Source organism: Salvelinus fontinalis, chromosome 40 (genome assembly GCF_029448725.1).
Source record: "Salvelinus fontinalis isolate EN_2023a chromosome 40, ASM2944872v1, whole genome shotgun sequence".
In the NCBI taxonomy this organism is placed as follows: Eukaryota; Metazoa; Chordata; class Actinopteri; order Salmoniformes; family Salmonidae; genus Salvelinus; species Salvelinus fontinalis.
In genome coordinates this window covers 9,266,179-9,280,611 of record NC_074704.1, presented here as the reverse complement: position 1 = coordinate 9,280,611, position 14,433 = coordinate 9,266,179, and the positions used below count along the sequence as shown (strand labels likewise).

General features: G+C 42.2%; 1 protein-coding gene across 1 annotated transcript in view; it reads right to left on the bottom strand.

The window, feature by feature from the left end:
- Nucleotides 1–2,516, bottom strand: part of tab1 (TGF-beta activated kinase 1/MAP3K7 binding protein 1) — a 24,444-nt gene extending 21,928 nt beyond the window's left edge. Inside the window, exons 1-2 of the mRNA XM_055907847.1 lie at nt 2,242–2,516; nt 1,491–1,621 (exon numbers count right to left, since the gene is read on the bottom strand). Coding sequence (XP_055763822.1) covers nt 1,491–1,621; nt 2,242–2,274 — 164 coding nt within the window. The 5' untranslated portion in view covers nt 2,275–2,516. The remainder of the gene's footprint in view (nt 1–1,490; nt 1,622–2,241) is intronic.
- Nucleotides 2,517–14,433: the final 11,917 nt, after the last annotated feature.

Sequence of the window (14,433 nt, the reverse complement as noted above, 5' to 3'; positions counted from 1 at the left end):
CTACTGAGGCTTGTGGGCATTGTAGAGGGAAACAGCAGACACCTCCCCTAGTCTGATGTAGTGTGTGGTCTTGTCCAATCTGTTCTACTGAGGCTTGTGGGAATTGTAGATGGAAACAGCAGACACCTCCCCTAGTCTGATGTAGTGTGTAGTCTTGTCCAATCTGTTCTACTGAGGCTTGTGGGCATTGTAGAGGGAAACAGCAGACACCTCCCCTAGTCTGATGTAGTGTGTGGTCTTGTCCAATCTGTTCTACTGAGGCTTGTGGGCATTGTAGAGGGAAACAGCAGACACCTCCCCTAGTCTGATGTAGTGTGTGGTCTTGTCCAATCTGTTCTACTGAGGCTTGTGGGCATTGTAGAGGGAAACAGCAGACACCTCCCCTGGTCTGATGTAGTGTGTGGTCTTGTCCAATCTGTTCTACTGAGGCTTGTGGGCATTGTAGAGGGAAACAGCAGACACCTCCCCTAGTCTGATGTAGTGTGTGGTCTTGTCCAATCTGTTCTACTGAGGCTTGTGGGCATTGTAGAGGGAAACAGCAGACACCTCCCCTAGTCTGATGTAGTGTGTGGTCTTGTCCAATCTGTTCTACTGAGGCTTGTGGGCATTGTAGAGGGAAACAGCAGACACCTCCCCTGGTCTGATGTAGTGTGTGGTCTTGTCCAATCTGTTCTACTGAGGCTTGTGGGCATTGTAGAGGGAAACAGCAGACACCTCCCCTAGTCTGATGTAGTGTGTGGTCTTGTCCAATCTGTTCTACTGAGGCTTGTGGGCATTGTAGAGGGAAACAGCAGACACATACGTGTTTCTGAGAGGCTCATCTTTCAGTAATGGGGTCATAAAGCGTTCAAAAGATAGAGCCACAATTATAGGAAAAACATTACAACTGCTCTGTTTATTACAGTTCAATTCAAGGGCTTTATTGGTATGGGAAACATCTGTTTACATTGCCAAAGCAAGTGAAGTAGATAATAAACACAAAATTCACTAAACATTACACTTACAAAAAAATAAATAAACATGAATATAGTTTGTATTTACAATGGTGTTTGTTCTTCACTGGTTGCCCATTTCTTGTGGCAAAAGGTCACAGCTGCTGTGATTGCACACTGTGGTAGTTCACCCCATAAATATGGGCATTAATCAAAATTGGATTTGTTTTTTTTGAATTCTTTGAGGGTTTGTGTAATCTGACAACCGCATCTAGTGGCTAACAGAGTTTCTATGAACCAAGCAATGGGGGGGGTTATCTAACAACCACATTTTCAAAATAAGTCGACCCCTTGTTTGGGCAATGCTGGTATACAGAGACATATTCATGGCTCCAGTAGCATTTTCAGACTGCCAAGCCAAACTATGCTGGCTTGAATATGTTTTTTGTTATATGGTCCTTTCCAGCATGGTTCCCGTAGCTATGGTGGATATGTAACCAGGGCAGGACAGCTGGGTTTGGCCTTAAAGTGTGAATCAGGCTCAGGTGTCTTAGTTACCTGAACCTGAAGTGTCCGTCCTCGTTGGGGTGGCTCTGGGTGTCCTTTCCGTCGGGTCCGTAGGTACAGTTGGGGGCCGTGCCCACCCCGCACATCTGACACAGGGGCAGGTCATCTGTCCAGCTCTGATGCTACCAGGGTGGAGATTGAAGAATGACATTAGCTATTGTGTTAGTCATAGCGATCGTACTTACGTAGCCTAATTCTATGGTTTTAGTGTTCAGAATTTTCTGACAACCATTGAAATTGTCCTGCTACTTGGCCTACTTAATTGTCTCCTCAGACTCCTGCTTCAGTTTAGGCTTTGACGACCACAGAAACTACAATATTCACATAGAAACTTAGGCTCACAGTGTAATATTAGCAGAAAACTAAGTGCGTTCAGAAAATATCCCTTTCTTCACTACCATTGGCTAGCTACTGTAGATAGAAACAATTATTTGGATAAAACTCAACTGACCCGTGGCTAAGAAAATCGCCACTTAAATAGTAACTAGCTAAATACATATAAATTGCCAAGTGAAGAACTCAAACTTAGTTAGCTAGTTGACTAAGCTAACAATGTTTTTAGCCACGTTAGGCTAGCGGCGGATGTTGCTGTTTGCGGCACACCCGCACAGGGCCCGTGAAGTAGTTGTTTCAATTGTCCTTTGGAGAGTTAGATTACTTTATTCAAACAACAAAATGTGACTGGAGTTTTTTTTTAAACAAAAAGCACGTCTACAAAAGGGAGAAATCGTTTTTGTCTTACGCTTTGCATCATTTGCCGACGCTGAGACGCCATCTTTGATGGAACTCTGTGGACAACTTTGATGCATTCATGAGCGTCAACCTTGCGCCGCGATTGCGCATTGGCACACGTTGATCTTCACGTCTCGTTGATTTTTACGTCAAATGTGCTTGAAAAGCAGTAAAGGGAGATTTCTGAACTTGTACAAATCAATCAAGTTTCGCCTTCATACCTGAGCTTCTTCTCATTACTCTTTCTTCTCGTGACTCTTGAGTAACCTAAACGGAGAGCGACCATTCAAGATACTTTATTAACTAAAGACTGTTTGCTACAGTAAAACAAGTTGCTTCTAATTTCCTTTATTATAGCGCCATCATGTTGACATGTGTTGTATGACATTTCGAGAGTCGAGAAAGAGGATGGAACATTTATTAGTTAGAGTCAGATGTGCTTGCTGAAAGCAAGAACAACTTTAGAAATCCGACATATTATTATTCTCTTTCCGCTGGCACATATAGCGACAAAACTGTAAAAGCTACCAATACCAAAACAACTTTGAAATGTGCAGGCTCACTGTCCTCAGTGTTTGGTGCAAATGTCCACTGTTTAATAGTGATACATTTTCAATACTATAAGTACAAAACTCACAGTTGTAATACTTCCTGTCTTATGTTCAGAACCTTTCATTGTGCATTCATTGGCTTCATCTTTCACTATCTAAGTAATTTATGCAAAATCAAAGTTCATTATGAAATATTTGCTTTAATCACAATTACAATATATACTATTCAGCAGACAGTCATGCGTGCATCCCAGGACTCAAACCCACTACCCTGGTGCTACAAGTGCCATGCTCTACCAACTGAGCTACAAAGGATAAGGATAGTCTCACTGTTTAATCACTACATACTAACATTTAATACAACCTCCACTATTATTGGCACCCTTGATAAAGATTAGCTAAAAATACATAAAAATACAAATACCCAGATATATTTGAAGTGCAAAAACATTTGAAAATTATATTATTCTATACTACTACAATATACTAGAACATATATATTTGTCCCAACAGGCCAATCAGCAAGCAGTTATCTTGCCTTCAGGGAGCCATGGAGGTGAATAGAAAGGTGAACCTTCACACAGTTGCAATGTTTTGTATAAACCGATGTGTATATCGATATCGTATCGAACAAATGCTACTGATATCAATTTAGATTGTCCATATCGGTGCCCATCACTCTAAAAAAGACAGTCAGAGCATCACTTTAGCCTCTCATTTCGGTTTATGGTGTGTGCTTGCTGTTTGCCTTGCTCAATCATCTGTATTTATCTTCAAACGATTGCTACAGTACACTTTTATCTCTGTACCTAGATATTGCCATTCACAACTATTGTTAATTGTCATGTAGGCTAGCTTTATTAATCTCTGTACCTAGACAATGACATTCACAACTATTGTTTAGATTTATTAAATTAAACTATAGGATACTGTACATATGATCATTTTTGTTCTATTCAACTCTATTCAATTCTACAGTTCTATTCAATTCTACAGTTCTATTCAATTCTACAGTGCTATTCAATTATACAGTTCTATTCAATTCTACAGTGCTAATCAATTCTACTGTTCTATTCAATTCTACAATGCTATTCAATTCTGCAGTTCTTTTCAATTCTACAGTTCTATTTAACTCTATAGACTCAGTCGGTATTGAATAGAACATTACGGCCCCGCCCGCCTTGGCGGAAAACAACCCTTGGTCATCTTGGTTATCCCATTGGCTCACAGCAAAAACTTCACCTTTTTCAAACGCAATTTTCTTTCAAATGCCTTGACTGACATCTCTTTGAAACGCCTATGTAAAGCAACGTGGATGCAGTGATGCAGTAAAATCTTCTAAAGCAAATTTGGTGATACATGAAGCAACTCAAACAACTGAAATTGCATCAATGATATACATCTCCCGTTTGGCATGTCTCTTGTGATGCGGTCCACAGCAGCACAGACGGATGCGTGGACTTGAAAATGGCGTCAGAGTTTTGAATGACTCTTAACCCCTTTTTGTTTCATGCTGGTTGAAGACCTAGCTAGCCATTAACTAGCTAACACCAGACACAAATGAAAGGGGAACCATACACTGAGTATACAAAACATTAGGAACACCTGCTCTTTCCATGACATAGACTGACCAGGTGAATCCAGGTGAAAGCTATGAGCCCTTACTGATGTCACCTGTTAAATCCATTTCAATCAGTGTAAATGAAGGGAAAGAGACAGGTTTTAAGCCTTGAGACCATTGAGACATGGATTGTATATGGGTTCCATGCAGAGGGTGAATGGGCAAGACAAAATATTTAAGTCCCTTGATAAAAAAAAAAAAATGGAATCAAATAAAATTTTATTGGTAACATATACACTATCGGTCTGAAAAAAATTGAGCACTTGTTGGCTGCTTTTCCTTCACTCTGCGGTCCAACTCATCCCAAACCATGGTTGAGGTCGGGGGATTGTGGAGGCCAGGTCATCTGATGCAGCACTCCATCACTCTCCTTCTTGGTAAAATAGTCCTTACACAGCCTGGAGGTGTGTTGGGCCATTGGCCTGTTGAAAAACAAATGATAGTCCCACTAAGCCCAAATCAGATGGGATGGCGTATCGCTGCAGAATGCTGTGGTAGCCATGCTGGTTAAGTATGCCTTGAATTCTAAATAAATCACAGGCAGTGTCACCAGCAAAGCACCCCCACACCATAACACCTCCTCCTCCATGCTTCACAGTGGGAAATACACATGTGGAGATCATCCATTCACCCACACTGCGTCTCACAAAGACACGGCGGTTGGAACCAAAAATCTCCAATTTGGACTCCAGACAAAAGGACAAATTTCCAACGGTCTAATGTCCATTGCTCGTGTTTCTTGAACCAAGCAAGTCTCTTCTTCTTATTGGTGTCCTTTAGTAGTGGTTTCTTTGCAGAAATTCGACCATGAAGGCCTGATTCACACAGTCTCCTCTGAACAGTTGATGTTGAGATGTGTCTTTTACTTGAACTCTGTGAAGCATTTATTTGGGCTGCAATTTCTGAGGCTGGTTACTCTAATGAACTTATCCTCTGCAGCAGAGGTAACTCTGGGTCTTACATTCCTGTGGCGGTCCTCATGAGAGCAGACCAGCTGGCTGGTGTGTTTAAGGACATATTCAATCAATCCTTATCCCAGTCTGCTGTTCCCACATGCTTCAAGAGGGCCACCATTGTTCCTGTTCCCAAGAAAGCTAAGGTAACTTAGCTAAACGACTACCGCCCCGTAGCACTCACTTCCGTCATCATGAAGTGCTTTGAGAGACTAGTCAAGGACCATATCACCTCCACCCTACCTGACACCCTAGACCCACTCCAATTTGCTTACCGACCCAATAGGTCCACAGACGACGCAATCGCAACCACACTGCACACTGCCCTAACCCATCTGGACAAGAGGAATACCTATGTGAGAATGCTGTTCATCGACTACAGCTCAGCATTTAACACCATAGTACCCTCCAAACTCGTCATCAAGCTCGAGAACCTGGGTCTCGACCCCGCCCTGTGCAACTGGGTCCTGGACTTCCTGACGGGTCGCCCCCAGGTGGTGAGGGTAGGTAACAACATCTCCACCCCGCTGATCCTCAACACCGGGGCCCCACAAGGGTGCGTTCTGAGCCCTCTCCTGTACTCCCTGTTCACCCACGACTGCGTGGCCATGCACGCCTCCAACTCAATCATCAAGTTTGCGGATGACACTACAGTGGTAGGCTTGATTACCAACAACGACGAGACGGCCTACAGGGAGGAGGTGAGGGCCCTCGGAGTGTGGTTTCAGGAAAATAACCTCACACTCAACATCTACAAAACAAAGGAGATGATTGTGGACTTCAGGAAACAGCAGAGGGAGCACCCCCCTATCCACATCGACGGGACAGTAGTGGAGAAGGGGGAAAGTTTTAAGTTCCTCGGTGTACACATCACGGACAAACTGAATTGGTCCACCCACACAGACAGCGTTGTGAAGAAGGCGCAGCAGCACCTCTTCAACCTCAGGAGCTCCTTATTTATTTTCCCTTGTGTGCTTTAACCATTTGTACATCGTTACAACACTGTATATATATAATATGACATTTGTAATGTCTTTATTGTTTTGAAACTTCTGTATGTGTAATGTTTACTGTTCATTTTTATTGTTTATTTCACTTTTGTATATTATTATTACCTCACTTGCTTTGGCAATGTTAACACATGTTTCCCATGCCAATAAAGCCCCTTGAATTGAATTGAATTGAATTATAAGTGAAATAATCTGTCTGTAAACGATTGTTGGAAAAATTACCAGTGTTATGCACAAAGTAGATGTCCTAACCGACTTGCCAAAACTATAGTTTGTTAACAAGAAATTTGTGGAGTGGTTGAAAAACGAGTTTTAATGACTCCAACCTAAGTGTATGTAATCTTCCGACTTCAACTGTATATGTTTCTAATTTTGTCAGAAAGTTGTTTTCATTGCAAGCTGAAGCTTGCTGTTAGCTAGCCAGCTGGAGTTAGATTGCTGGCTTGCTAACAAACATTGAACCTAATGCTATTTGGTTAACTTTAGCTTGCCATGACAATCGGTTTGTATTGCTGGTAACGTTACTCTATGGATTGGGATTATAGTTAATTATTTTGCTAGCTAGCTAACGTTAACGTGACATGTCTAAACAAAAGACCCCAAGTTAAAGCTTGCTGTTAGCTAGGTAACATTAGCTTAGGTTAGGTGGCTGGCTTGCTAGCTAACATTAACTTATGTCTATGAAGTGTGAGTAACGTTAGTGATGTTTTCTCAGAGTGCCATTTCGCATTCCTAGTTATAGCCTAATGTTAGCTAGCTAACTAACTAACATTGAACCCATTGGTTAACTTTAGCTAGCTATGACAATCAGTTTGTATTGCTAGTTAAAGCTTGCTGTTAGAACTAACATTTCCTGTATGAACGGTGTGTAGTGATGGTATCTCAGAATGCCATTTCACATCTACTGTATAATAATGCTAAAATATTTGTATCTGGAATGTGTCTTTCAGCATCAATCAGTAGAACACACCTGACTCTAATACACCGGTCATACAGTCATCAAAAAGAGAGCTGGCCCAAGCAAGCAAAGGCAGCAGCGCAGTCATCAACTACATGCACCATTTCTTCACCCATTACGGAGTTGGGAAAACGCGTGTGGACCTGAATTGTGATAACTGCAATGGCCAAAACAAGAACAAGTTTGTGCTCTGGTATTGTGCCTGGTGGACCATGCACAAGCTCCACCACAATCTGGACCTTCAATTCCTGATCACAGGCCACACCAAGATTGCCCCTGACTGGTGCTTCGGCCTCATCAAGCAGCGCTTCAGAAAGACCAGAGTGAACACTTTGTCTGAGATTGCTGGTGTTGTGAAGGACAGCACTATGACAGGGTTCAACATCCCACTGCTGGTTAGACTGGAGGATCGTACGGTGCTGGTGGAAAGCTATGGCTGGCAACAACACCTGACTCCGTACTTCAGGCCGCTGCCACAGATCAAGCAGTACCAGCACTTCAGCTAAAAAATAATTTATTGTATGAGGTTATTCTTATTCTTATTATTCTTAAACTTGGGAGGTGAAGTAGATTTTTTGTTGTTATTCCCTGTTACAGCTTCGATGCTCTGGAGCCTGGTGTTGTCGCCAAGGAGTGTTCGGACTGTCGGGACCACGTTTCAGCTGCTGCGCAACGCTGACATCCTTCCTCTCATAGATGGTCTGCCTGTAAAAGCACCATTTGGACTGGACCCAGCTAGGCAAACTATCTTTTTGACAAGATCAGGGAGTTTTGCGACGAAGAAGCTATGGACATCACATTCCCTACACTAAAGTCAAGGGCAGGACAGACAGAGGCTCTCCGAATGTAGATTCCCTTGTTCATGCGTGGTTTGGATGGACCAGTCATCAGCACTATCTGCACATGCGTTGCTGCTACATTTTGTATCCTGCTGCTCAGCCACTTTACCCCTGATTGTATGCATATAACTACCTCGTCTATCACTGATATCGTTATTGATATTGTTCTTGTACATACTGTATATGTTTTTTATATCGACACTATCTATTTCTTATATTGCTACTATGCAAGTAACCTTTTGGCTGTACCGTTTACACCTTCTGTAGAGACCACCCATTTAGCAAGACTTAAAAATACTTGAAAGTACAACTTAAGTAGTTTTTTGTGGTATCCGTACTTTACTATTTATATTTTTGGCAAATTTTACATCACTACATTCGTAAAGAAAATAATGTACTTTTAACTCAATACATTTTCCTTGACACCCAAAAGTACTCGTTACATTTTGACAGGAAAATTGTCCAATTGTCCAAAATTGTCCAATTCACACACTTATCAAGAGAACATCCCTGGTCATCCCTAATATTTCTGATCTGGCAGACTCACAAAACACAAATGCTTCATTTGTAAATTATGTCTGAGTGCTGGAGTGTGCCTCTGCCTATTCGTTAAAAATAATAAGGAATTTGAAATGATTTATACTTTTACTCAAGTATGACAATTTAGTACTTCTTCCACCACTGGATGTGGCTGGGGGTTATAGCATTTCTTTCACATGACCCATCAATTTAGACAAGTGTGTCTGGGGGAAGTGGCATCTATTTATAAGATATGTTTATCTGGACACTTTGTTGACCTAGAATTGTTCCTTATTGTAGGCTACTACCACTTTCAGTATTGATCTTAACTACACTACTCACTGTTCAGCACATGACCTCACATATGAATCCTTAAAGAGATGGATGCGGCTGGCTTAAGAGGGTGTGAACAATGCTGAATTGGTGTAGGCAAAGGAGAGCACTCCAGCAGGTACCAAGACTTTAAAAGGCCCTTTTCTCAAAAGTGGGTTTACAAGTTTATAAATGTTCAAAGTAGAATTACTTTCCCATTGTTCCTCAAAAATGCAGTGTGTGATATACCATGTTGTAGCTCTGAGTCTCTACTTTTATCCAATGTAAAAAATAAAAAACAATTTAAAATTTTACTACATGAGACCGTTTTGAGCTGGTCAGTCACAAATAAACTCAGCAAAAAAAGAAACGTCCCTTTTTCAGGACCCGGTCTTTCAAAGATAATTCGTAAAAATCCAAATAACTTCACAGATCTTCATTGTAAAGGGTTTAAACACTGTTTCCCATGCTTGTTCAATGAACCATAAACATATAATGAACATGCACCTGTGGAATGGTAGTTAAGACACAGACAGCTTACAGACGGTAGGCAATTAAGGTCACAGTTATGAAAACTTAGGACACTAAAGAGGCCTTTCTACTGACTCTGAAAAACACCAAAAGAAAGATGCCCAGGGTCCCTGCTCATCTGCGAGAATGTACCTTAGGCATGCTGCAATGAGGCATGAGGACTGCAGATGTGGCCAGGGCAATAAATTGCAATATCGGTACTGTGAGACGCCTAAGACAGCACTACAGGGAGACAGGACGGACAGCTGATCGTCCTCGCAGTGGCAGACCACATGTAACAACACCTGCGCAGGATTGGTACATCTGAACATCACACCTGCGGGACAGGTACAGGATGGCAACAACAAGGCTGAGAGAGGCTGGACTGAGGGCTTGTAGGCCTGTTGTAAGGCAGGTCCTCACCAGACATCACCGGCAACAACGTTGCCTATGGGCACAACCAACCGTTGCTGGACCAGACAGGACTGGCAAAAAGTGTTCTTCACTGACGAGTCGCAGTTCTGTCTCACCAGGGGTGATGGTCGGATTCGCGTTTATCGTCGAAGGAATGAGCGTTACACCGAGGCCTGTACTCTGGAGCGGGATCGATTTGGAGGTGGAGGGTCCATCATGGTCTAGGGCGGTGTGTCACAGTATCATCGGACTGAGCTTGTTGTCAGTGCAGGCAATCTCTACGCTGTGCGTTACAGGGAAGACATCCTCCTCCCTCTTGTGGTACCCTTCCTGCAGGCTCATCCTGACATGACCCTCCAGCATGACAATGCCACCAGCCATGCTGCTCGTTCTGTGCGTGATTTCCTGCAAGACAGGTATGTCAGTGTTCTGCCATGGCCAGCGAAGAGCCCGGATCTCAATCCCATTGAGCACGTCTGGAACCTGTTGGATCGGAGGGTGAGGGCTAGGGCCATTCCCCCCAGAAATGTCTGCAGTACTTAATGCAGCTGGTGGCATGCTGCACCAGATAATGGCTGTTACTTTTGATTTTGACCCCCTCTTTGTTTACGGACACATTATTCAATTTCTGTTAGTCACATGTCTGTGGAACTTGTTCAGTTTTGTTCAGTTTATACAAATATTTACACATGTTAAGTTTGCTGAAAATAAACGCAGTTGACAGTGAGAGGTGAGAGTGAGAGTGCTGAGTTTACATATGAAATTAGTCAAGCAGTATGTAAACATTATTAAAGGGACTGGTGCTCCATTATTAAAGTGACCAGTGATTCCATACCGTACCAGGAAGTGATACATCCCGACAGGATGCTCTCAATTGTGCATCTGTAAAGTTTGTGAGGATCTTAGGGGCCACAGAAAATAACTTTAGCACCGGTTTGAGTGTCAAGAACTGCCACGCTGCTGGGTTTTTAATGCTCAACAGTTTCCGTGTGTATCAAGAATGGTCTACCACCCAAAGGACATCCAGCCAACTTGACACAACTGTGGAAAGCATTGGAGTCAACATGAGCCAGGATCTCTGAGGAACGCTTTCGACACCTTGTGGAGTCCATGCTCTGATGAAGTGAGGCTCATCTGAGGGCAAAAATGTTTTTGTACACTCAGTGTATAAGTGTCTTTGCCATAGATGAATAGCGTAAACTTTACATTTTATTTGCTGACATCCTACAGCAGGGGTTGGAACCGGTTCAGAGAACAGAACCAAAAACCAGAAAATATAAAAGTTTTCAAGGAACAAAAACGGAACCTGGAACAAAAGTGATCCATACTGTTTAAAAGCATGGGAACCAGTTAATAAGGTTATTTAAAGTTGTCCCACAACAAATTGCAACAATGCGCCTGTGCAAAGCCCTCACTTTGTCACTCAGAAACATATTTCAGTGTCTGAAAATCTTTACCTGTGCGTGTTTAGGATACCTGCCCCTCCCCCCTCCAAAGCATAGTGTAACGACGTTCCTCCTCTTCATACGAAGAGGAGGAGTAGTGATTCGACCAAGGTGCAGCGCGTTGAAATGCCATAATGAATTTTATTAAACAAGAACAAAAACGAACTATACTTGAAATGATTACAAAATAACAAACGGACAACGTAGACGAAACCTGAACATGGAACTTACATAACGACACGAAGAACACACGAGCAGGAAACAGACTACATCAAAACGAAATACAACCGAAACAATCCCGTGTGGTGCGCAGACACAAACACAGGAGACAATCACCCACAAACAAACAGTGTGAACAGCCAACCTATATATGGTTCTCAATCAGAGGAAAACGTCAAACACCTGTCTCTGATTGAGAACCATATAAGGCTAATTACAAGTGACCTAAACATAGAAACACAAAACATAGAATGCCCACCCCAACTCACGCCCTGACCAACTAAACACATACAAAAATAACATAAAACAGGTCAGGAACGTGACACATAGGCTACTGCACTGATGTTACAAGCTTGATTCAGAAGATAGGTGGGAAAATCATTTTGGTTCCAACCCCTGCCCTACAGTCACATTTTGACACATGTAGAGCTATATAAACCACGCCCCTCTGCAAAAACGCCTTCTCCGATATTGGTTACAAGGCGGTACTTATTAGAAATAGGTAAGAGAATATAATTTTACCATTGGTGTAAGAGTTAAGGTGATATCATGCCTCAGGACCATGCCTCAGGACTACCTGGCATGATGACTCCTTGCTGTCCCCAGTCCACCTGGCCGTGCTGCTGCTCCAGTTTCAACTGTTTTGCCTGTGGCTATGGAACCCTGACCTGTTCACCGGACGTGCTACCTGTCCCAGACCTGCTGTTTTCAACTCTCTAGAGACCGCAGGAGCGGTAGAGATACTCTTAATGATCGGCTATGAAAAGCCAACTGACATTTACTCCTGAGGTGCTGACTTGCTACTGTGATTATTATTATTTGACCATGCTGGTCATTTATGAACATTTGAACATCTTGGCCATGTTCTGTTATAATCTCCACCCGGCACAGCCAGAAGAGGACTGGCCACCCCTCATAGCCTGGTTCCTCTCTCGGTTTCTTCCTAGGTTTTGGCCTTTCTAGAGAGTTTTTCCTAGCCACCGTGCTTCTACACCTGCATTGCTTGCTGTTTGGGGTTTTAGGCTGGGTTTCTGTACAGCACTTTGAGATTTCTGCTGATGTAAGAAGGGCTATATACATTTTGTTTTGATATCACCTTGTTCCCTTGATTATGAATCCAAGTAATTGACATAGGGGAGGGGACCAGTAACTTTATGATCCAGATTTATGAATGTACATAGACATGTACAACAGTCATTTTTCGTACTTTGGTCATCATGCTTTGATCTGGTTTCCTTCAAATATCATCCAATTTCATGAAAAACATGATTTTGACTGTTCATGACCTTTAAGCTAGCAAAGACCAGGAACACGAACAAACAAACTCTACAGGTGAAAGTAGTGGGTGAAGTTACTAAACAGACTATACTAAACAAATGAAATGTCTTACCTGTGGTGAAATGTTTTCCACACACAGAGCTACGTGTGGAGAGAGGAACCAGGCTATGAGGGGTGGCCAGTCCTCTTCATAGCTTCTTAGACACTGGGTTCCCACTATTACCCACATAGCTACGTGTAGAGAGAGGAACCAGGCTATGAGGGGTGGCCAGTCCTCTTCATAGCTTCTTAGACACTGGGTTCCCACTATTACCCACATAGCTACGTGTAGAGAGAGGAACCAGGCTATGAGGGGTGGCCAGTCCTCTTCATAGCTTCTTAGACACTGGGTTCCCACTATTACCCACATAGCTACGTGTGGAGAGAGGAACCAGGCTATGAGGGGTGGCCAGTCCTCTTCATAGCTTCTTAGACACTGGGTTCCCACTATTACCCACATAGCTACGTGTGGAGAGAGGAACCAGGCTATGAGGGGTGGCCAGTCCTCTTCATAGCTTCTTAGACACTGGGTTCCCACTATTACCCACATAGCTACGTGTGGAGAGAGGAACCAGGCTATGAGGGGTGGCCAGTCCTCTTCATAGCTTCTTAGACACTGGGTTCCCACTATTACCCACATAGCTACGTGTGGAGAGAGGAACCAGGCTATGAGGGGTGGCCAGTCCTCTTCATAGCTTCTTAGACACTGGGTTCCCACTATTACCCACATAGCTACATGTGGAGAGAGGAACCAGGCTATGAGGGGTGGCCAGTCCTCTTCATAGCTTCTTAGACACTGGGTTCCCACTATTTCCCACTCTTCCACTCCGAATAGCTTGAAGACACAGGGCTCTTCTCGCAGACTCCATTTCCTTAAGATTTTTGTACTTTGAACAACACAGCAGCTTTTCATCATTTTTGTTATTTCTATATATTCTTTTACACTGGGGGTCAATGAGAAAGAATCTTTGTTTACCCCAATTTGTTGGAATTCCTTATTATTATGTGAATATTGACTCAAAGTATTCAATTATAGAGTTATATTCAATTATGCAATTATATTCAATTGTACAGTTCTATTCAACTCTATTCAATTATACAGTTCTATTCAACTCTATTCAATTATACAGTTCTATTCAACTCTATTCAATTATACAGTTCTATTCAACTCTATTCAAGTTTACTTTATTATTCGAGTTTTATTCAATTCTACACTTCTATTGAACTATATTAAATAATACTGTTATATTCAGTTCAACAGTTATATTCAATTATATAGTTCTATTCCACACTATTCAATTCTACTATTCAATTCAGCAGTTCTATTCAATTCTACACTTCTATTGAACTATATTAAATAATACTGTTCTATTCAGCTCTACAGTTCTATTCAATTCTATAGTTCTATTCCACACTATTCAATTCTACTGTTCTATTCAATTCAACAATTCCATTCAACTCTATTCAATTATACTGTTCTTTCAATTTAACAGTTCTATTCAATTATAAGGGTCTATTCAATTATACAGTTCTA